Consider the following 21,125-nt stretch of genomic DNA (forward strand, 5'->3'; position numbering starts at 1 on the left):
CCCCCTGGGGGGTATTATGAAAGAAGGCTTTCTGGATTATTGCAAGATGAAAGAGAGCAGTTTAGGGCAGCGGGCTACAGCTTCTACCAAGTGAGGGGCCGAGGGGGAGCTGGCGCAACGGGTAGAGGCTGGTGACGAGCAAAGCGGCGTAACGGCGATGGGCTAAGGCTGAGGCAGTGGCGGGGAGGCGCGACGGCGGGAGCGGGAGAGCGGGAGGGGGAGAGAGAGAGAAATGAAATGAAATGAAATGTTATATTACGTCTTCAAAAGGCCAAAGTGACCTATGAGACCAGAAAGTTACAATGTGGTGGATCTGATACAAAGTCAGAGTAACAAGATGACAAAATGACAAAATGAAATACTATGGAATCCTAAATTGCTAGGTGTGAACTAAGCAGCTAGCTGGGATAGCTAGATCATAAGAGATCCAGCATCGGTCTCGCTGGCGGATCTCATCAATCTCCTCCATGGTTAGTAGTCTGACCGGGCGTCGTGCATGTCGGGCCAAAGTGTTCGAATCCTCTGATGCAGCCTCCGTCGATGTTGTGTAGTCCTCCGCAATCGTGGGCGTCTGGATCTCCCCAGCTCGGTGGCTCGGTCTATCAGTGTGCCTCTAGTGTGAGGCGACGAGCTCTGCTGTGGTAGTGGCAGCTCTAAAGAAGTCTGTAATTTGTCTCTGAAACTGGCTAGCCTCTCCTCTCATCAAGCTCTCTCTGTGTCTGCGCAACTCGAGCAAAAACAAACCCAAGCATCTCTGATCCTCGTACTGCATGACTTTGGAGAGTGGTCCAAAGCCCTCTCTGAACAAGCAATGGAAGCGACCTCGAATCTCGTAGTAGACGGGGCAGTGGCATGTGTAGTGCAACTCTGTCTCGGGCTCGATGTCACACAGGGGGCATGTCCTAGCCTCTGCTGCTACTCCGCTGTATCTCCTAGTCTCGATCCGTAGCTGGTGTGAAGATGTGCCTATCTGGCCAATAGCACATCGTATCCCATGAGACAAGTGGGTGTCCATATATCTGGGCCTCTTCACAAAACCGTCCTCCGTAAGTTGGAGAAGATGCTCTCTGTAGAAAGCCATCTTCGTGCCTAGCTCCTGTGCTGGCTGTATCCATGTCCTCCTGGTGTCTACCTGAGTCGGGTCCTGGCGGATGAGCCTGGTGATCTCGGACTGTGTAAGAGTCAGAGAGGGTGCATCCAATGAGTACTGGAAGGGAGGCAATTTGTCTATGCTCAAACCAGCATGCCGTATCTCCTTGCATGTCTAACTATCGAGAGGACTCAAGTGCAAGGCGGGCATATTTGTCTCTGGGAAGTTCCCACATGCGGTGTATGAAGGAGGCAGATCTGGTAAGCGCCTCAACCACTAGTGGGGGACAGCTAGCTCTGCTCGGACAATAGCACGTGGTACTGAAGCCTTAGCTCTAATGAGCCGCGAGATCATAGAGACCAGAGGCTTCTCCATGTCCCCCCATGCATCAGTGCGGCCTGTCCTCCCGTGATGATCCAATGAAGGTCCCCAAATCTCAGCTCCATAAAGCAATGCAGAAGCCACCAAAGTGTCAAAGAGCCAGAGCTTCGTCAAAGGCTCCTGAAACTGAACCTGTGAACACATCCTTTCCAATCTACCCAATGCTGCATGGGCTCTAGTCAATCTAGTCTCTGCTGCCCTCCTCAATGAAAATGCTGGCCCACTAAAAGCCACTCCAAGGTAAGTGTAAGCATATGTATACTCCATTGTCTCTTGGCCGTATGTGAATGCGGGCGTTGACCTCCTGATCCACTGTGGGGTGGTATTAATACCATGACCTTGGTTTTACCAAGGTTGACGGACAAACCACTTTCCTGTGCAAACCTATGCAAAGCATCCAAGTGACGTGGCATCCCCTCCGAAGAGTCGGAGATCAACACAATATCATCAGCATATAACAAAAGTGGAATCCATGTCCCTACCAGTTGTGCTCCTCTATCAACATCTCTCTCAGTGTAGTCAGAAACCTCATCCACATACATACCAAATAGAGTAGGAGAGAGCGGGCAACCCTGCTTCAACCCAATAGTTAAGTGAACCAGTGTGGATAGACCCTCTGAGGTGCCTACATGCCCCACTACTGACCTGTATAATGCCATGACCCCCCAAATGAGCTCTGTGGGTACTCCCATCTGTTGTAATCTACGTATCAATCTAGCTCTGGGTACTGTGACAAATGCTTTGCGAAAATCCACAAAGCTACAATAGATCCGTCTCCCATGTGATCTACCCTCCTCAATGATGGCTCTGAGTGTCAAGATATGGTCAAGAGTAGAAACACCCCTCCTAAACCCTGCCTACTCGGCTGCGCGTATCCCCTCCCTCTCTGCCCATCTACTCAGCTGCTGCTCAAGAATAGATGCGTACAACTCTGCCAATGTGTGTTCAATCATGATAGTGCGATGATTCCCAGGCTCCATAGGGTCTCCCGACTTGAAGATAGGTACAATAGTAGATAGGCTCCAAGTATCAGGCAAGCCCTCACACATGGCACGGTTAAACATAACTGCTAGAAGCTCTGCTATTAGATCTCTGGCATGCGTAAGATGCTCATCCACTAAGCCATCATGATCATATGCTCTCCCAGTCCTCATCCTATCAATGGCCTTCCTCACCATCTCAGCGGTGAAAAAAACACGTGTGTGTGGGCATGGATCGGGGGGGTCGGGAAGGGGGGACTGCTCAGGAATTGTGTGAAGAGATGATGCGTACTAGCCCCAGCCTCTATAGAAGTGATGGCGGGGGGGGGAGGAGTGCTCATGAAAGAGCTGCCATGCCTCACGAGAGTCCTGACTCGAGAATAGCTAGTATAGATCCTGCTCTAGGCGAGCCAAAAATGCCCTCTTCTTCCGCCACACTAGGCGTCGGAAGTCAATCTGTGATTGTTTGTGAGTGATGTCCCCCAAAATCACCTCCCTCTGAAGTCTAGGTCTAGTGTCCCGAACTGTTCTAGGGAATGCTCCCCGAACGGCGTCTCTGCTCAGGCTGGGTATGTGGGTATGCCTCTACTGCTGCATCATGTGGCTCCTCTGTGCACAGGCGTCTGTAGATCCCATCTATGTATACAGAGTCCGTCTCCCCCGTGAAGGTGTAGCGAGTAGTGGTTGCTGCCCGTTGCTTGTGTGCTACACTAAACTGAAAAGAGATGGTCAACAACACAAGAGCATGATCCACTACCACACCAACAGGGATGAGGAATCCACTATGCTGGCACCATGTCTATGTGGAAAGCATGTAAAACCCCCCGCAGTGGGAAATCTCTGTAGGCATTCAAGATGGCCAATCCATGTGCAGTCCCCATGTCTGTCAAGTGTCGTCCATACTCGGTGTGTTCCCCATCCTGTGATAGTCTGGATAGGCCTATCTCTGCAACATCCAGCTCTCTCAGCATCTCCTCTGAAATATCATAAAATACTGTTTGATGATGGGCAATCCTAGCATTGAAAACCCCTAGAATGATGATGTCACCATCTCTGGAGAACTCCCATATGTCATCATCCAAAATAGAAAAGGGGGACTGTCCTCTGGGTGGTGCATAAGCTGACGTACTCGGGGGAAAGTAGCAAATAGCAATGTAAAGATATCTGCCTGTCTCTGCTCTCAATCTCACTCACATGTACCTAGCTTGCTCATCCTTATGGGCTATATGTATCAATGGCTGCAACTTCTCCCTGAATAACACTGCCACTCCTCCTAAGCCCTGCCCTTTGCGCTCTGATCGTGTGTCCTGTCTATAGGCTCTCTCCCATCTATATCCACTAATGTGAGGCATAGACTACCCAGGGGCCTGATGTGCCTCAGAGTAGAAGACGATGTCTCTTCCTGTAAAACTATCGTCAAAAGCACCCACATCAAGGCGCATAGATCCATTACAATTCCAGGTGTCAACTTTGAGTGTGGTCCCATAGGTCTCGCACCGTCATGTGGAGCGCCGCTCTACAATCACCACCCGACCATCTCTGTAGAAGGCCGTCTTTCCCTTCTCCCTTGCCGCTTGAATCTCTGGCATTACCTCTCTCATATGCGCAAGCTGTGTGAGAGTGAGGTCATCTCCAAGGAATATGCCCGTTTTCTTTAGTGTAGGACACCTCTTCAAGAAGTCCTTTGCCTCCATGGATGGGAAAGGGATAATTAAAGCTCTCTTTTGAAGTCTCCCCATTTCCTTGTGTCTTCTTCCCTACCCTCCATGCCTTTGTATGAGTAGCCTCACTACCCATCATGCGGAGAAGTTCTTCGACTTCCCCTTCCATAGCATCTCGGTCTTTTAGACCGGTTAAGAGAGAGAAATGAAATGACATGTTATATTAACGTCTTCAAAAGGCCAAAGTGACCTATGAGACCAGAAAGTTACAATGCGGTGTATCTGATACAAAGTCAGATTAACAAAATGAATTAAACTAGGATAACAAAATATAAATACTGCGGGATCCTAAACTAAGCAGTACAATGTGAAGACAATATGGGAGGGGAGTAGAGATCCATCTTCATCTACACTCTGGACGACGAAAGAGTATGGCTTGAATCCTTTGCCGTAGCCTCCTTCGAAATTGTGTAGCTCCTCTCCTCCCTCGGGGTCGTCTAGATCTCCCTAGCTCCAATGCTCGGTCTATGAGAATGCCAGTAGTGCGGGTAGACCTCTCCACCGTCGCTGGTTGCTCCTCTGTCTGTTCTTCTGGGTGTACATTATCTAGTGTAAAGAAATCTGTGATCCGTCTCTGGGGATGTCTCTCTTCACCTCTCCTCAGTAAGGTTCCTCTATGCTTGTGTAACTCAAATAGATAAAGCCCAAGACATCTTTGATCCTCATAACTCATGACCCTAGATAGAGGCCCAAAACCTTCTCTGAATAGACAGTGAAAACGACCTCGTATCTCATAGTACACTATGCAATGACATATGTAATGTACTTCAGTCTCTGGCTCTAGATGGCATAAGTGGCATATTCTGTTATCTGCCAGTGTCCCTCTGAATCTGCCAATCTCAATCTTGAGCTGATGTGAGGACGTGCGTATCTGGCCAATGGCACAACGCAAACCATGCGAAAGATGCGTGTCCATATAGCTAGGTCGAATCACAAACCCATCCCCCATGAGGTGGAGAAGATGCTCTCTATAGAAAGCCATCTTTGTGCCCAACTCTTGTAATGGCTCTATCCATGTCCTTCTCGTGTCCAGCTGGATCAAATCCTGACGGATGAGTCTATTAATCTCTACCCGTGTCAGAGACCTCAAGGGTGCCTGAAGAGAGTATTGAAAAGGAGGCAACCTATCCATGGTGAAACCATGTGTCTGAAACCATGATGTCATCTGAGCATACCAGCATGATGTATCCCCATTAAAAGCTAATTGTCTGGAGGACTCTAGAGCCACCCTGGCATATCTGTCTCTGGTAGTATCCCATAGACTGTGTACAAACGAGACTGATCTTGTGAGCGCCTCAATCTCCATAGGGGGGGCAGCTAATTCCGCTCGAATGATATCATGCGGTACAGAAACCTTGGCTCTAATCAGCCGAGAGATCATAGATACCAGGGGCTTCTCCATACGCCTCCACCCATCCTGGCCTATAGAAGGTCCCCAAACCTGCACCCCATATAACATAGTAGAGGCTACCTAAGTATCAAAGAGCCATAACTTTGTCCTAGGTTCCTGGAACTGAACTTGTGAACACATCCTCTCCATTCCTCCCAGAGCCGCACCGGCTCTAGTTAGTCTAGCCTCTGCTGCTCTTCTCAAAGAAAATCTTGGCCCCGTGAAGACTACCCCCAGGTAAGTGTATGCATCTGTATACTCCACAATCTCCTGACCATATTTGAAAGTAGGTACTGATCTCCTAACCCATTGCGGTGTGGTGTTAAACACCATAACCTTTGTTTTACCTAGGTTTACACCCAGGCCACTATCCTCTGCAAAACTGCGTAGTGCGTCCAGATGTCGTTGCATACCTTCTGGTGAGTCAGATATCAGTACAATATCATCAGCATAAAGCAACAATGGGATCCACGTCCCTGCCAGCTGGGCACCTCTGTCACCCTTTCTGTCAATGTAATCAGACACCTCATCCACATACATACCAAATAGAGTAGGAGACAATGGGCAACCTTGTTTCACTCCAATAGTAGAGTGAACTAAATCAGATACCCCTTCTGGAGTGCGTACATGTCCCACCACTGATTTGTACAAAGCCATTATCCCCCAAATTACCTCTATGGGCACCCCCATCTCTTGCAATCTGCGCATCAATCGAGCCCTTGGTACCATGTCAAATGCTTTGCGAAAATCCACAAAGCTACAATAGATCCGTCTCCCATGTGCTCTGCCCTCCTCAATGATGGCCCTGAGTGTCAGAATATGATCAAGAGTGGAGAAACCCCTCCTGAAGCCGGCGTGACCCTTTGCTCGTACACCCTCGCCCTCTGCCCAGCTACTCAGGTGTTGCTCCAGAATAGATGCATACAATCGTGCCAATGTGTGTCAAACCATAATAGTGCGGTAATTCCCAAGCTCTGTAGGGTCACCAGCCTTGAAGATGGGCACAATATTAGACAACCTCCAAGTCTCAGGTAATCCCTCACACATGGCACGATTGAACAACCCTGCGAGAACCTCCATCAGCATATCCTTGGCATGTATAAAGTGCTCCGCTACTAGACCGTCATGATCATATGCCTTCCGGTCCTCATCCTGTCGATGGCCCTTCGTACCATCTCAGGCGTAAAGAAAGTGCTCGTAGTTGGGCAAGGCATGGTAGGGTCTGGAAGGGGTTCCTGTCCCGGAACCGTATATAATGATGTCGCATATTGGCCCCACACATCAGGTGAAGTAATCACTGGGGGAGGAGAGTGCTCATGGAAGAGTCGCCATGCCTCTCCTGAGTCCCTACTCAAGAACATCTGATATAAGTCTCGCTCCATCTGAGCTAGGTAAGCTCGCTTCTTCCGTCGCACAAGGCGTCGAAAAGCAATCCGAGACTGTTTGTAAGTGATGACTCCTAACAGAAGATCCCTCTGAAGCTGTGCCCTCATCTCTTTGCATTCCTCATCATACCAACTATTCCGGGGCATGCTCCCAGCATGTCGTCTCTTACCCGGCTGAGTGTGTGGATATGCCACTGATGCAGCCCCATGCAGTGTCTCAGTCAGTATATTGGTGCACTCCTCCACTAAGAGGCCTGTACCATTTCTGCCAGCTGTGCCTTCCAATAGACGGTCCCAGATCTCCTCTGTATAAACGAAATCAATCTCTGGTGTAAATGTATAGCGGGTGTGTGGCCTGCCTCCTGGTGTCTGGGTTGTACTATACTGAAATTTAACGGACAGTGTCAATAGAGCATGATCTACTGCTATGCCCACTGGCCTGGCTCCCACTGTGAAATCCTGAATGCAGGGGATAAAGCTCGGTTGGTTGTGTCATAACTATCTACTGTACTGACCCCATGTCTATGTGGAAAGCATGTGAAACCGGCTGCTCTAGGAAATCGCTCTAAGCCATTAAGTATGGCTAATCCATGTGTGGTCGTCATTTCCATGAGGTATCTCCGTACTCCGTTTGCTCTCTGTCATCTGAGCATCTGTCAAGCCCCAACTCACCCGCATCCAGCTCTCGAAGCACCTCATCTGAGGTGTCGTAGAAGACTGTTTGCGAGTTGCCCGTTCAGGCATTGAAGTCCCCTAGGAGAATGATATCACCATCCCTTGAAAACTCCCAAATGTCATCATCTAGGATAGAGAAAGGCGACTGCCCCCTGGATGCGGCATACATTGATGTACTGGGAGGAAAGTAAATATGGTAATATATAGGAATCAACCTGTGTCAGGTCTCAGTCTCACCCACATATATCTAGCGTGATCATTTCTTCGTACAATATGCAGTAATGGTTGTAGTTCCTCTCTGAATAGCACTGCTACTCCTCCTGAACCTCTACTCCCGTGCTCAGATCTCGCATTTGTCCTATGAGCTGTTTCCCATCTGTATCCACCACATGTGGCATTACCTGTCCAGGGGCCTGATGAGTCTCTGAGAAGAACACAATATCCTTGTCTTTGAAACTCTCCTCAAATGCACCCACGTCCAACCTCATAGACCCATTACAGTTCCAAGTAGCCATCTTCAGTGTGGTCCCATAGGTCTCGCACCGTCATGCAGTACGCCGCTAAAATCACCACCCGTCCATCTCTGTAGAAGGCTATCTTTCCCTTCTCCCTTGCCGCTATAATCTCTGGCATTACCTCTCTCATATGTGCGAGCTGTGAGAGGGTCAGGTCATCACCGAGGAAAATACCTGTCTTTTTGAGAGTAGGCCTCTTCCTCAAGAATTCCTTCTTCTCTTCCGACGAGGGGAAGCGTAGTATGAGAGCTCTCCCCTTTGAAGACTCTCCCGGGCCATCACTTTTCTTACCTACCCTCCAAGCCTTTGTGTGCAAAGGCTTTTCCATCCCGATCATGGATGTAAGGCTTGTGACCTCTTTCTCCACGTTGTTTATGTCCTTGAGACCTGTCACTCTCACATGCAGTGCTCGCATCCGCCTTCTTTGTTCCTCTTCGAGAGTCATGTTAATAAGCGTCGGTGTACAAGGAGTTTCTTGACCTTTCCTTTCTTGGCGACCTCGATCCATTTTTCAGCCTCGTCTGCCTTTTTCTGTGTCCTTGTTATCATCTCCGGCCATGAAGATGTCTTTGCCACACTCAGCTTCTCTTCCTCTGTGATCATCCTTACCTGTTCCTTAATTTCCTTGATTTCATCAATTACCGAGGGTTGAAATTCGCCTTCCTCTAGTCCATTGCTTACTCTATCAGCAAGCTCCTGTTTAAGGGCTGAGACTTCTTTTTTGAGTACCCGTATCTCGGCGTTTGGGTTCTCCTGTTTGAGGGCTGATACTTCTCCTTTGAGTGTCTGGATTTCTGCGTTAAGGCTCTCTTTCTCCTTCTTCCACTGTGCGCCTTCATTGAAGACCATCTGAAGGAGGTTGGCCTTCTCCTTCCACCATCCTTCCATCTCTGTTTTTCCATTCCTTCATTTCCCTCTCCATCTACGCCATCCGCTTATTCGTGAGCATGAAGGTTGCCTTTGCTCGCGGCTTGCAAACAGGTGAGACATTGGCGGCTTCTGTGTCCTATGCAGGGTCTTCTTCAAGTGGATACATTCCGGTGAGGCCCAAAGAATCAGAGAGAGAGAGAGAGAGAGAGAGAGAGAGAGAGAGAGAGAGAGGGGGGGGGGGGGGGGGGGGGGGGGGGGGGGGTTGTTCTTTCGCGATAGACAGAGGAGAGAGAAAAGAAAGAAAGAAAGAAAGATTTTTAACGTCTATGTCAGGCCGAAATCGGCCTATGAGACAAATCAAATGTACATTGTGTGTATGTCATCCGTCTATCGGAAAGACAAATGAAACAAAATTGATACAAAACTGAGCTGAATGTAGGTAGTGGAGTATCTGAGGAGGGATGGAGCTCTATCTCTAGGGGTATATGCATGTCTGTATGCTCAAGGTAGTACAATCATGAGAGAGAGAGAGAGAGAGAGAGAGAGAGAGAGAGAGAGAGGAGCGATAGATGGGCTGAGGAGAGGAGGGGGGGGGGGGGGTTGTGTTTTTTCGCGATAGACAGAGGAGGGGGGAAAGAGAGAGAGAGAGAGAGAGAGAGAGAGAGAGAGAGAGATGAAATGATAATTAACGTCTTCAAAAGGCCAAAATGACGTATGAAACCAATCCGTTACAAACTGATGAATGTGATACCATGTCTAGGTACAAAAAAGAAGAGAGATGAAAACGAATCTAGAAGTGCTACTAGCTGGAATTGTGTGCGGTATGTGTGACCACTGATACAATGGGTGCCCAATACAAGAGGGTGATATAATGGGTGATAAATCCATCCTGATCTATACTCTATATATCGAGATAGTATGGCTCAAATTCTTTGTTGTAGTCTCCGTCGATGCTGTGAAGCTCCTCTCCTCAATCATGGGCGTCTCGATCTCCCTAGCTCCAATGCTCAGAGAGAGAGAGAGAGAGAGAGAGAGAGAGAGAGAGAGAGAGAGAGAGAGAGGGAGAGAGAGATGAAATGAAATGAAGTGAAATGTTATATTAACGACTTTAAAAGGCCAAAATGACCTATGAGACCAAAAGGTTACAACCATGTGTGACTCTACTACAGTGTCGGGGGAACATAAAGATAAAAATAAATGAGGGGACCTAGAGTGGGTAGTTATGTAAGCCTAACCTATATCCTCATCATCATCAATGTCCTCATCACATAATACATCAACTCAAAAGACATATGGGGAGTGGGTACATTCACATGCAAATTTTTGGCATGTATAAAATGCTTTGCTATTATGCCATCATGATCATATCCCCTCCTAGTTCATCCTGTCAATGGCTTTCTTTACCATCTCGGTGGTAAAGAAAGCACATGTGTGTGGGCATGGCTCTGGCGGATCTAGAAGAGGTGGCTGCCTCCATACGATGTAGAGAAATGATGCATACTGACCCCATACCTCCGTAGAACTGATCCCCGGTGGGGGGGAGTGCTCATGGAAGAGTCGCCATGCCTCGCCGAAATCCTAGCCCAAAAACAATTGATATAAATCTTGCTCTAGCCGAGCTAGAAACGCCCTCTTCTAGTCGAGCTGTGCTGAACTGGAGTGAGACGGTAAACGTGGAGAGCATGATCTACTGCCACCCCAATAGGCATGAGCCTGACTGTAAATTTCTGAATAGAGGGTATGAAACTGGGTTGAGCCAAAACATAATCCATTGTGCTGGCCTCATGTCTATGAGGAAAGCAAGTGAACCCTCTCGACGCTGGAAATCGGCGGAGACCATTCAAGATGGCCAGTCCATGTGCAGTTATTTATCCAGTGTGCTTTCCATTCTACGAACACTTGGCCATATCACTGACATCCAATTCATAGTTACAGGGAATGGCCATTTTCAGGTCCCGTTCCCGTTCCCATCCTAATTTCCCGTTCCGGATCCCCGTTCCGTGTTTCAGACGTGAGTATCCAAAACAAGGAATGGCATTTCATGCATGTTGCCGTTCCCCGTTCCGATTTCCCGTTCCGGGTAACTATGATCCAATTCTCTCAGCATTTCCTCTGAGGTATCATAGAAAGTTGTCTGAGACTGGCCCGTCCTAGCATTGAAGTCTCCTAAAAGAATGACATCTCCATCCCTAAGAACTCCCATATGTCCTCATCCAATATCATGTAGGGTGACTCCCCCTTGGGTGATGCATAATGAGATGTGCTAGGGGCAAAATAGCATATTGCAATGTAGAGTGGCCTCCCTGTCTCTGCTCTCACTCTGACCCACATATATCTGGCCTGATCGTCCCTCCGAACAATACGAATGAGGGGTTGCAGCTCCTTCCTGAACAGGATTGCCACACCTCCCGACCCCCGTCCTCTATGCGTTGATCTCACTTCTTGCCTACAAGTAGTCTCCCGTCACTCTAGATAATGTGCCGCCAGGAGTCTAATGTGTTTCCGAGTAAAAATAACATCTCTTCCCTTAAAGCTATCCTCAAATGCGCCTACATCTAGCTTCATTGATTCGTTACAATTCCATGCTGCCATTTTAAGGTTGGTCCCATCGGTCTCGCACCGTCATGCAGTGCGTTTTTCCAACACACTACTCTCCCTTCCCTATAGAAAGGAATTTTCCCTTTCTCCCTTGCCGCCTTGATCTCTGGCATCAGCTCTTGCATGTGTGCTACCTGTGTTAGAGTGAGGTCATCACCCAAAAATATCCCAGTTTGCTTGAGTGTTGGTCTCTTCTTCAGGAATTCCTTCCTAGCTTCAAGTGCACGGAAACTTATAATGAGTGCTCTTTCCTTGGACCTTCCATTCTCATCATTTCCCTTCTTGCCAACTCTCCAAGCACTGTGTGTGGGTTCAGAAATACCCATGCGCTTCAAGAGCTCTTGCACTTCTTCTTCTACTTTTCCATTGTCTTTGAGACTTGTAACACGCACGTGAAGGGCTCTAGTCTTTCTCTTTTGCTCCTCCTCAATTGTCATATTGATGATAATCGATGTCGGTGTGACTTCAGGCATCTTATCTTTTCCTTTCTTTGCGTCCTCAATCCACTTTTCAGCTTTATGAACCTTCTCTTGTGTTTTGAATAGGTGCTTCACCCACGAAGAGGTTGTTCGTGCCTTTTGCTCTTCCTCTTCACGTAGAGATTTCACATGTTCCTTAATGCTTTCGAGCTCCTTGAGAGAGAGAAATGAAATGAAATGAAATGTTATATTAACGTCTTCAAGAGGCCAAGATGACCTATGAGACCAAAAAGTTACAATTGGTGAATCTGATACCATGTCCAAGTACGGAAATTACAAAGTTACAAAGAACTAACACTAAGACACTAAAGTGTGTATCCATGTATGTAGGCCTAGTTACAAAGCCGTCCTCCGTGAGTTGGAGAAGATGTTCTCTGTAGAAGGCCATCTTCATGCCCAACTCTGTGTCGGCTGTATCCATGTGCTCCTGGTATTTAGCTGAATCAGATCCTGACGTATGAGTCTGGTGATCTCTGTCCGTGTGAGAGACAGGGAGGGTGCACCAGGGAGTATTGAAGCGGAGGTAATCTATTCATGTTGAGACCATGTGACTGAAACCATGTTGTCATCTGTCTGTACCAACAGTTGTATCGCCTTGTAGAGCTAGTTGTCGAGATGACTCAAGGGCAAAGCCGAGCGTATCTGTCCTTGGGGAGATCCCATAGACCGTGCATAAAGGATACTGATCTCGTCAATGCCTCCACCATGGGGGGGGGGGGGGGGGGGGGGGGGGGGGGGGGGGCGCGGCTAGCTTGGCTTGGATAATCTCATGTGGTACTAAGGCCTTAGCCCGAATCATCCGAGCGATCATAGAGACCAGAGGCCTCTCCATACATCTCATCCATCTGTGTTGCCAAATCTCCCATGGTGGTCTACTGAGGGTCCCCATACCTGAACTCCATAGAGCATAGCTGGAGTCACCAGAGTGTCAAAAAGCCAAAGCTTTGTTCGCGGTTCCTGAAACTGAACCTGCGAACACATCCTCTCCAGTCCGCCCAAGCTGAATATGCTCTTGTCAGTCTAGTCTCTGATGCTCTCCTTAGTGAAAAACACGGTCCACCGAAGACTACCCCAAGATAAGTATATGCATCTGTGTACTCCATAGTCTCCTAGCCATACATAAATGTGGGTGCCGACCTCCTGACCCCAAGTACAATGACAAGTTAACCATAAAGAGATGGGTGCCTTACTTGGCAAGCCATTCTTGGGCATAACTGTGGTGTGGTGTTAAACACCATAACCTTGGTTTTCCACAGATTGACAGACAATCCACTGTCACGAGCAAATGTATGCAGAGCATCTAAATGACGCTGCATCCCCTCTGGAGAGTCAGAAATCAGCACAATATCATCAGCGTATTGTAACAGTGGAATCCATGTCCCTGCTAGCTGAGCCCCCTGTCCCCTGACGCTCTACATAGTCCGAAAACTCATCCACATATCCCAAAGAGAGAGAGAGAGAGAGAGAGAGAGAGAGAGAGAGGTGCTCACTTATAATCTTTGTTTAGAATGCAGGTAGCTCTATCCGTCCCCAACTTGCTGACTTGATCATATGCATGTTGGAAAGCCTATCGAGTTTAGAGGATCAAAGGCTGAATTATGCAGAGGTAAGTGGTTGCTTTGCTGTTGTGGATGTAAGTAAAGCAAGAAGAAATTCCCGGCTGTTAACTATTATGATAGCCGATGCATATTCTTGTAATTCTTACGCCCTCATTTAGTTGCCTTCAAGGTCATAACATTCTATACCTTCTTTTCTAGCTACATGTGGAGAAGGCTGGAATCAGCACTGAAAGGCTGGAAAACTTGAGGGTGGCTGTGTCAAGAGATTCTCCTATGTGGGAAACTTTGCACTTTTCTCTGCAACAGGTAGATGAGCATGTGATGGAGGTGCTTGTGCCGCGTCTAGTACAACTTGTGCGGAGCGGAGTAGGCTTGAATACAAGGTGCCATCTTGTTGAGTAACATGGAATTTCTCTGATGTTATGGAAGTAAAAGTTTGGAAGTCCTGAATTTGAACTAGTTCTTTGTACTCTGCTGTCTTTAATGGTTGCTTGAAAGTCATGCATTAAACTGGGATACAGGGTTCCTGTATGTCTGTTTTCAAACTCCATGCCATCAGAGGCAATTCCTGCTACAGGAATGAAAACTAGATTCAGACACGAATGTAAGCCTTTTGTCTGCTCACACCTGTTGACTTGTATTGACTGATCCTTTGGCTTTGTATCGATACTTCCAATTAGTACTTGGATGGAGTCAAAAGCCTTATTCTGGCCTCTATGGCTAGAAGTCTCTAAGGTAGTTTCTTTTAAAACATATGTTGGGGTTTGGCACTCTAACACCAAGCCCCAAATATATGCTTGCTTTACAGATGTTCTTTGCTTTATATCGATACACTGGATTAATGCACATGATGGGCTCATCTAAAGTACGGTTGTTAAAGCAATCCCTACCTTGCTTTAGGTAGGTGTCTGGGTATGGCGCATCTCCTTTCATAGTACTTGTCTCTTTCACTTGATGACTTGAATAAAGACAGCAAAGGGTCAGAATAGGCACAAATAATTAAGAAACCAGCACCCTTAGTGTATTTAAATCATTACTTTGCTTAGCTACCAACAGCTAACCATTATATGTCCCATAGCACATAATGAATCTTGATCCCTATTTTAGTGAGATTGTATTAATGCTTGCTAAAGTAAAGAAAGAGAAAAAAGATTAGGTGTATTGAGCATTAGAGACAAATAGTTCCCAAAATTTTTAGTCATTTCCTTACACTGCTATAAATCTTATTCAACAGAGTTGGGGTCGCAAAGTTCATCAGCTTGCTGACACAACAACAAGGTTCCGAGATGCAGCAATATGCAGGAACATTATTGAAGGCCCTTAAAGCAGTCTGTCGAGACGAAAAGAGTCCTTCTTCAAGACATGCACTAGTGTCTGCATGTGCTTCAATCGCCAAATATGCTGGAGCCACACAGATACAGTGCTTATTTGAAGATTCCATAGCCCTTTATGTTGAAAATACTTCAAGTGCAAAGATCACAAGTGCCTTGCTGTTGAGGGAGCTCTCTCATCAGGCACATGATGTTTTTGTGGGCTACCATACATTGGTACTTCCGACAGCTTTCATCGCAAGGTCCGTATATTTATAATAGCCTATTAATAGGTGCTTTCCACTTGGACCTGCTATTATTTGTAAGAAAATTGCACTTGAAGACATAGTGGAAACATTGCTGCGCTGTTTTGGTTTGTTTTTGTCTCTGTTATCTCAGAAATTATCCTTCTGTTTACTGCAATAGTGATGGTAGTGGAGCAAAGGTATTCAATTCAATATGGGGGGTTTTTTGGGAACACAAATATACATTCTGTCCCTCTGGAGATTCACTAATGTACACTTCGAATGCTAAAAGATGGCCAATGCTTACTAGAGGTTTATCAGAATATGTCAGAGCAATGGCAAAGAAGGGGCATATTAAAATGGCCCCATGCCATTCCCAGAATGTTCTTGCTCTCCCCTCTTGCTTCGTTAGTTCTTGCTTTGTTTGCTCATCATGCCATCCCTAGGAAGCCAAGATCCTAGTCTTATACAGCAGGGTTTCATGGAACTGGCAATGCGCAAAGGAACTCATGGTTATCATGGTGCATTGCTTGAATGTTAGGAACGGACTTGTGCAAACCACATCATTGATGGATTTCATTTTACACGCTCAATTTCATTCATGTAAACATGCTAATGAAAAGTCATTAAATATTTAAATGTGTAGTGCAAAGATTTCATTGTATTATGCCACCTCCAAAGATGGAATGGTGTTCCTTTACCTGTCCCACCCACTTTGCTATTGAAGTTTTTGAAATACATCGTAGATTTTTTGGCATCCTTACTTTATCAATACCATCTAATTTCATCTTCTGCCCTCGCAGACAACTAGTGTTGTATCCTTCTCTAGTAGTTCAAGAAGAGCATCGTTTCCTACATAAACAATTCATTTACTGCAGGTGCCTCCTTAAAGGCTGGTCAAACCTGTCAGTTATTGCCATAGAGATACTCTATTATCAACCCTGTTTTGCAAGCTTATTGTCTGAGAAAAGCATGCTTTTGTTGTTTCAAGAAAATGAGGTGTTTCTAAAGTTTATCATCCACATGTCAGTTTTTAGCTCAGTCTCAATTTTATTGTCCGCTTTCATGTGCATACGCTAATATTTAATGTGATGCTTCGGCTCTAGGTTTGATGAGGATAAAACAGTGAGCAATATGTTTGAAGATATATGGGATGAGAATACAAGCGGTCAGAGTATTGCAATGCAACTGTATGCCTCAGAGATTATTCCTTTAGCTCTGAAAGGTCTCAGCAATACATCATGGACACAGAAAAAAAATGGTAAGATACCAAAAATTCTTGTTTCTCCTCAGCATGTGTGTGCGCATGCGCTTGTGTGGGGTGCACATGTGGGTGTGTATGTGTGTATGTGCGTATGCATGTGAACACATGTGGGTGAGCATGTGCCTTGCTAACTTGTGTGCAGATCCAGGATTTTTAACATAAACGGTTTTCTGTTTATATGAATTAGTGTGCAATTGGCATAACAAAGCTAGCAGAAGTGGGTGGCTTGACAGCTTTGCAAGTAATGTCATTGTTGAAAGCTCTAATAGAAGAACTGTCAAATCGCTTGTGGGAGGTAATTGTCTGTCTAGAATGGACGGTGAAAAAATCATAGCTGGTTTGTTTCATCTAGTGACATTATTGTGTATAGGGTAAAGAAGTATTGCTCGATGCTGTGAGTGCAATTTGCAAAAACTGCAGTGGACAGATTCAAGAATCCTCAAACACCGATACTGTCAACTGGCACACAATAATGAGTGCAGTACTGGCTGCTTGCTCAAAGAAGAAAACTATTTTTCGCAATGCAGCATTTTCTTGTCTTGAACAGGTATCCCTGGTTTTTTCTTTGCTTCATTTGATAATGTGCCTTTTGAACTGGATGTACCAAACTGGTAACTTGTCAATGGGAAACACAACTTTACTATAGGTCAACGTGAGTCTCTGGCTTCAAGGTTGTATTTTGGTGGCCTCTGTTGTTAGTGTCATGGATCCCTATTGCTTACATGATTTTATGTTTAGTTAGGAATATTTTTCATGCGTGTGAATAAAGTTTAGGATCAATACACTCAAAGGAAACCAACATTTTTGGTAAAACATATTGGACTCCGTGTAAGGCATAGCTAACAAATGCAGTTACATGGTTTTTTCATCACACTGGAGCAAATCTAAGGTTGGTGGTATGAGCCTTTATCGTTCGGGTTGATTGTTTCAAGCCTGCATTTTGCCCATGAAAGAGTCTTGAAAACATTTCAACCTACAGACTAACTTAAAGAGCCTGTTGTAGACAGAAAAGTTGCAAGGCGCCGTGTCCTTCGAGATCTCTGCCACTACCACCTACTTGAAGTCGCTAGTTATGACCAATTTTGATGCTACTCAATGGAACTACACCACAACACACACTGCACAACACGTTGAGTCACCCACAATAGCCATACATGGCTAGTCCTCATAAACAGATATGTTTGTGCATCGCACCCCAGTCGGCCATTTAGGTGCCACAAGTGTGTACACTCAATGAGTTCCTAGAGATTTGTAATGAGCGTATAAACATGAGTGAGCTGATCAATTTGATATCCTTCTCAATGCCCTTCGTATGCAAGAATAACATGAACCTTCTTTGTACGATACCCACATATATTAGGTCCAAACATGATACTTTAAGGAGCGTCTCCACCAAAAGTCTTCAATATCACTACTTGATAGCTTGACATAGCCCCCACCAAAATCAAGATCCTACTCAGGTTTCACAGAAAACTGAAGAACAAGGTTCTTATCCTTGTTGGAGAATTGAGGAAACTCAGATGATATTGCAAAAAATCGAGAGTCTGGAATTGGTCTGAATTCCTTTATCATTATAGTCCCTGGGCCATTTTCCTGCTGTATGCAGCCAATCTCCCGCAGCACCCTCACTTTTCTTCCAATCTGACTCACGGTTGACACGTACGGTAACGTACCATGAGTACACGTGCGAAGATGTGCGGTATTTATTGAACTAAAAAAATTGTAACATACAATGATCTTATGTACGATAAAAATTGGAAGGCGTGTTTTTTTCAGCCTTGATTTTAGTCTTAAAAGAATAAACAGGAAAAAAGCATCTGGAAATCAACCATCAACTTGAGGTACACACTGTTTAAACTATACACATAGCTAATGATAGATCAAATAAAATGCTGAATTTCAAAGAGAGAGCACCAGGTTAACTCAAACAGATGCGAATGAATAGAATCAAAGACGGAGACACACAAGCTAAATGAATAGAAGCATAAGAAAGCAAAGTTGAGAAAAGTTTGAAATCCTCTTCAAGCTTAAGAGGTCGACAAGGACAGCCCACGGTGGCAATCCACGTAGCATCATTTCCCAGTCATGTGGGCCTTAGTGTGCCTTAGCCAAGGTCTGCTAATCAAGAAAGGGAAACTACCCTCCATCCGAGGAAGGCGCACCACCACAAAATCCATCTGAAAAGTGAGATCCTCAACTTGCAAGGGAACTTGCTCAACAATACCCATGGGGTACAGTGTCCTTTGGTCAGCGACTGGGAGGTGGTCTAGTAGGCTAGAGACCTAAGACTAGCCTAGTGAATTCTAGCATAAGGTTGATTCCTATCCCGCCATCCACAATCACACCAGAGAATTGCTTCCCAAAGATAGATAATGTAAGACACGGGCTCATGTAATCGATGAGGGGTGCAGTTGGGTAAATACATCATAAAGACTCTGATGGCTACTGAGGGAGATGCTTGACACTAGGACCTGCTCCAGGGTACAGTGACTGAATAACAACAAGAGTGGCACTCCGGAATTCAGAGTCTTGGCGTAGCATATCATACAGGGAAACGTACTGAAATGTGTTTTTGAGAATGTTTTCTGCAAAAGGCCTGGTCAAATGTGGCTTCTACGGTGCCTTGAGCTGTTGTACATCTGCTACTACTTCTAAGAAGGCACCATCCACACGTGACCAGAGAGGCTTGTTCTCCTTTATTGCTAGTAGATGGTTTTACCAGTTTTGGGAGGGGTGGAGTAACTGGAAGAGACAATCCTAAAGCTGCCCTCTGGGTCCGAGTGAGGACTCCAGCTAGTTCTACTGACTGTTGTAACTTGTCTTGGGAGGTAATGACGTGGGTGGAAGGAGGAAGTTGAGGGGTAGTGCTCACTGCTATCAGATAGATCTTTCGGAGAAAAAGTCAGATTGGCTCTAACTAGGATTGGATCATGATGAGGCTTGTTGCTTTGGGCAGTCCTTGCTGGAATGATTCTTGGCTTCAGGGCAGTGTCGGCAGGGTGGAGGTCCTTTAGAAAGAGGACACTTGCTTTGATAGTGCTTCTTGCTCCTTTGATCGTCGTGGCTGCAGCAACGAACTCGTTCAATGTAGCATCATGTTTGAGAGATTCCCTTGCTTCTAGTGGGAAGCTTTGGGAAGAGCTTTCTCCACCCACTTCTTTACCATGAATTCCCTTGGCTGCTGGGGAAGCTTAGCCACCAAGGACTTTGTTCTCATCATGATCTCTAGAAAGGTTCCTTCCGGTTGAAGCATTAGGTTTTCCAACTCATCTAAAACCTTCTCTTGGAAGTCACCAAGGCGGAAGGCCTAGCAAAAACGTCACCTTAATGTCATCCAATCTGCAAAGTGATCAGCAAATTGACAATACCATTTGTTTGCTAAGCTATCCAAGGTAGAAGGAAAAAGCACCAAGTAAGCATATTCATGGTTGAGACCACAACCTCTACATAGAGAGACGAACCTCCTGACATGGTCAAAGGCCCCTGAAGGTAGGAAATATATTTACTTTGGCCAAAATGCTTGCCGGTTTTTCCAATGCCGCCTGCACTGGAGTTGGTTCTAGAGAGAGAACAGGAGACTGTAGAAAGTGTGGCGGAGGAGGTGATAAAGGTGGTGAGAAAGCGACTAGATGCCGGAGAACAGAGTGGGAGTGGGGATGGGAGATTTCTAGTAGGTAAGAAGGGTTGACGCTTTGTATGGTAGTATTCTAAAGGGCTCTTTAGGGGGCTAGAACGGTCCTTAGACTACCTTGTAAGTGTCATGCATAAGAAGCCTAAGATTCAACTAGCTTCGCGGGAAGATAACCTCCAACACTAATAGACCTCTCGCCTATCGAGACCTACCAGGTGGAGTTTGCTAGACCAAGTCCACCCTTTAGACCTGCTCCACCAACTAGACCAAGTCGACCCAAAAGACCAGCTGGGCCAAGTCAACCAGCTAGACCTCTGCCCAACTAGCACCAGCAGGACCAGGTCGACCTACTAGCGTAGCCTGGACTCGTCGAGCTATTTGTGACAAACTTGGACACCCCACGTCAAGATTCTACCACGACACAACAGAGATTCACTTTAAACCAGTTCACAATAAAAGACGACACGGCCTCTTGCTAAATGGACTATTTTCTTATTTTCTCAAGTAATTTCTTTTTATTGAAATCACGATATTTAAAGATGTGCACTTGAACCGTAAGGTTAGGAACTGTAGATCTACTGGAATTATTAAAAAGCCATCGGGAACAGAAAACTCTGATGTGTCATATGATGGGTGACATTAAGCATTGCGAAGGGGTTTTACCGTTAGTTCGGTAGGAGAGACCGGGAAACGAATTATTCTTGATGCGTCACGTGATGGGATGACGGGAGCATCGAAAAGGGAATATCTCGTTGGTCTGGCAGGAAACCCGAACTGGAAAGAGGAATACGCATAAAGACGCAAGCACAAGAATAAAGATGGGTTCTGAGAAGCTTTTCTTAAAACGCGGAATATTTTAACAAGTTTTCCGGGAAGAGCAGATGCTTTCTCGCGAGGAATCTATGTCTGCATTGCATCTGTGCATGTGGTTGCATCCAGGGACGCCTGGGAAGTGCTGTGAAAAGCAGTGTTTTTAACTTATAAGGTTTTATTGAGTTTTTGGGCAGGTTCAGACCAATTTTAAAATATGCC

At 46.0% G+C, this 21,125-nt stretch overlaps 1 protein-coding gene across 3 annotated transcripts in view; it reads left to right on the plus strand.

Moving 5' to 3' along the window:
• The window catches only part of LOC147461881 (ARM repeat superfamily protein), a 247,357-nt gene that overhangs the window by 212,380 nt on the left and 13,852 nt on the right, over positions 1–21,125 (plus strand). For 2 of the 3 annotated variants that reach the window (XM_086509347.1, XM_086509348.1), the window contains 6 exons: positions 13,592–13,690; positions 13,842–14,026; positions 14,878–15,216; positions 16,305–16,459; positions 16,650–16,757; positions 16,833–16,970. In XM_086509347.1, coding sequence (XP_086365473.1) covers positions 13,592–13,690; positions 13,842–14,026; positions 14,878–15,216; positions 16,305–16,459; positions 16,650–16,757; positions 16,833–16,837 — 891 coding nt within the window. In that variant the 3' untranslated portion in view covers positions 16,838–16,970. Of the gene's footprint in view, positions 1–13,591; positions 13,691–13,841; positions 14,027–14,877; positions 15,217–16,304; positions 16,480–16,649; positions 16,758–16,832; positions 17,010–21,125 lie in introns of those variants that run through there. The other variant, XM_086509349.1, reaches the window with a different exon arrangement.

Source organism: Adiantum capillus-veneris, chromosome 3 (genome assembly GCF_014529385.1).
Source record: "Adiantum capillus-veneris isolate H3 chromosome 3, ASM1452938v2, whole genome shotgun sequence".
NCBI lineage: Eukaryota > Viridiplantae > Streptophyta > Polypodiopsida > Polypodiales > Pteridaceae > Adiantum > Adiantum capillus-veneris.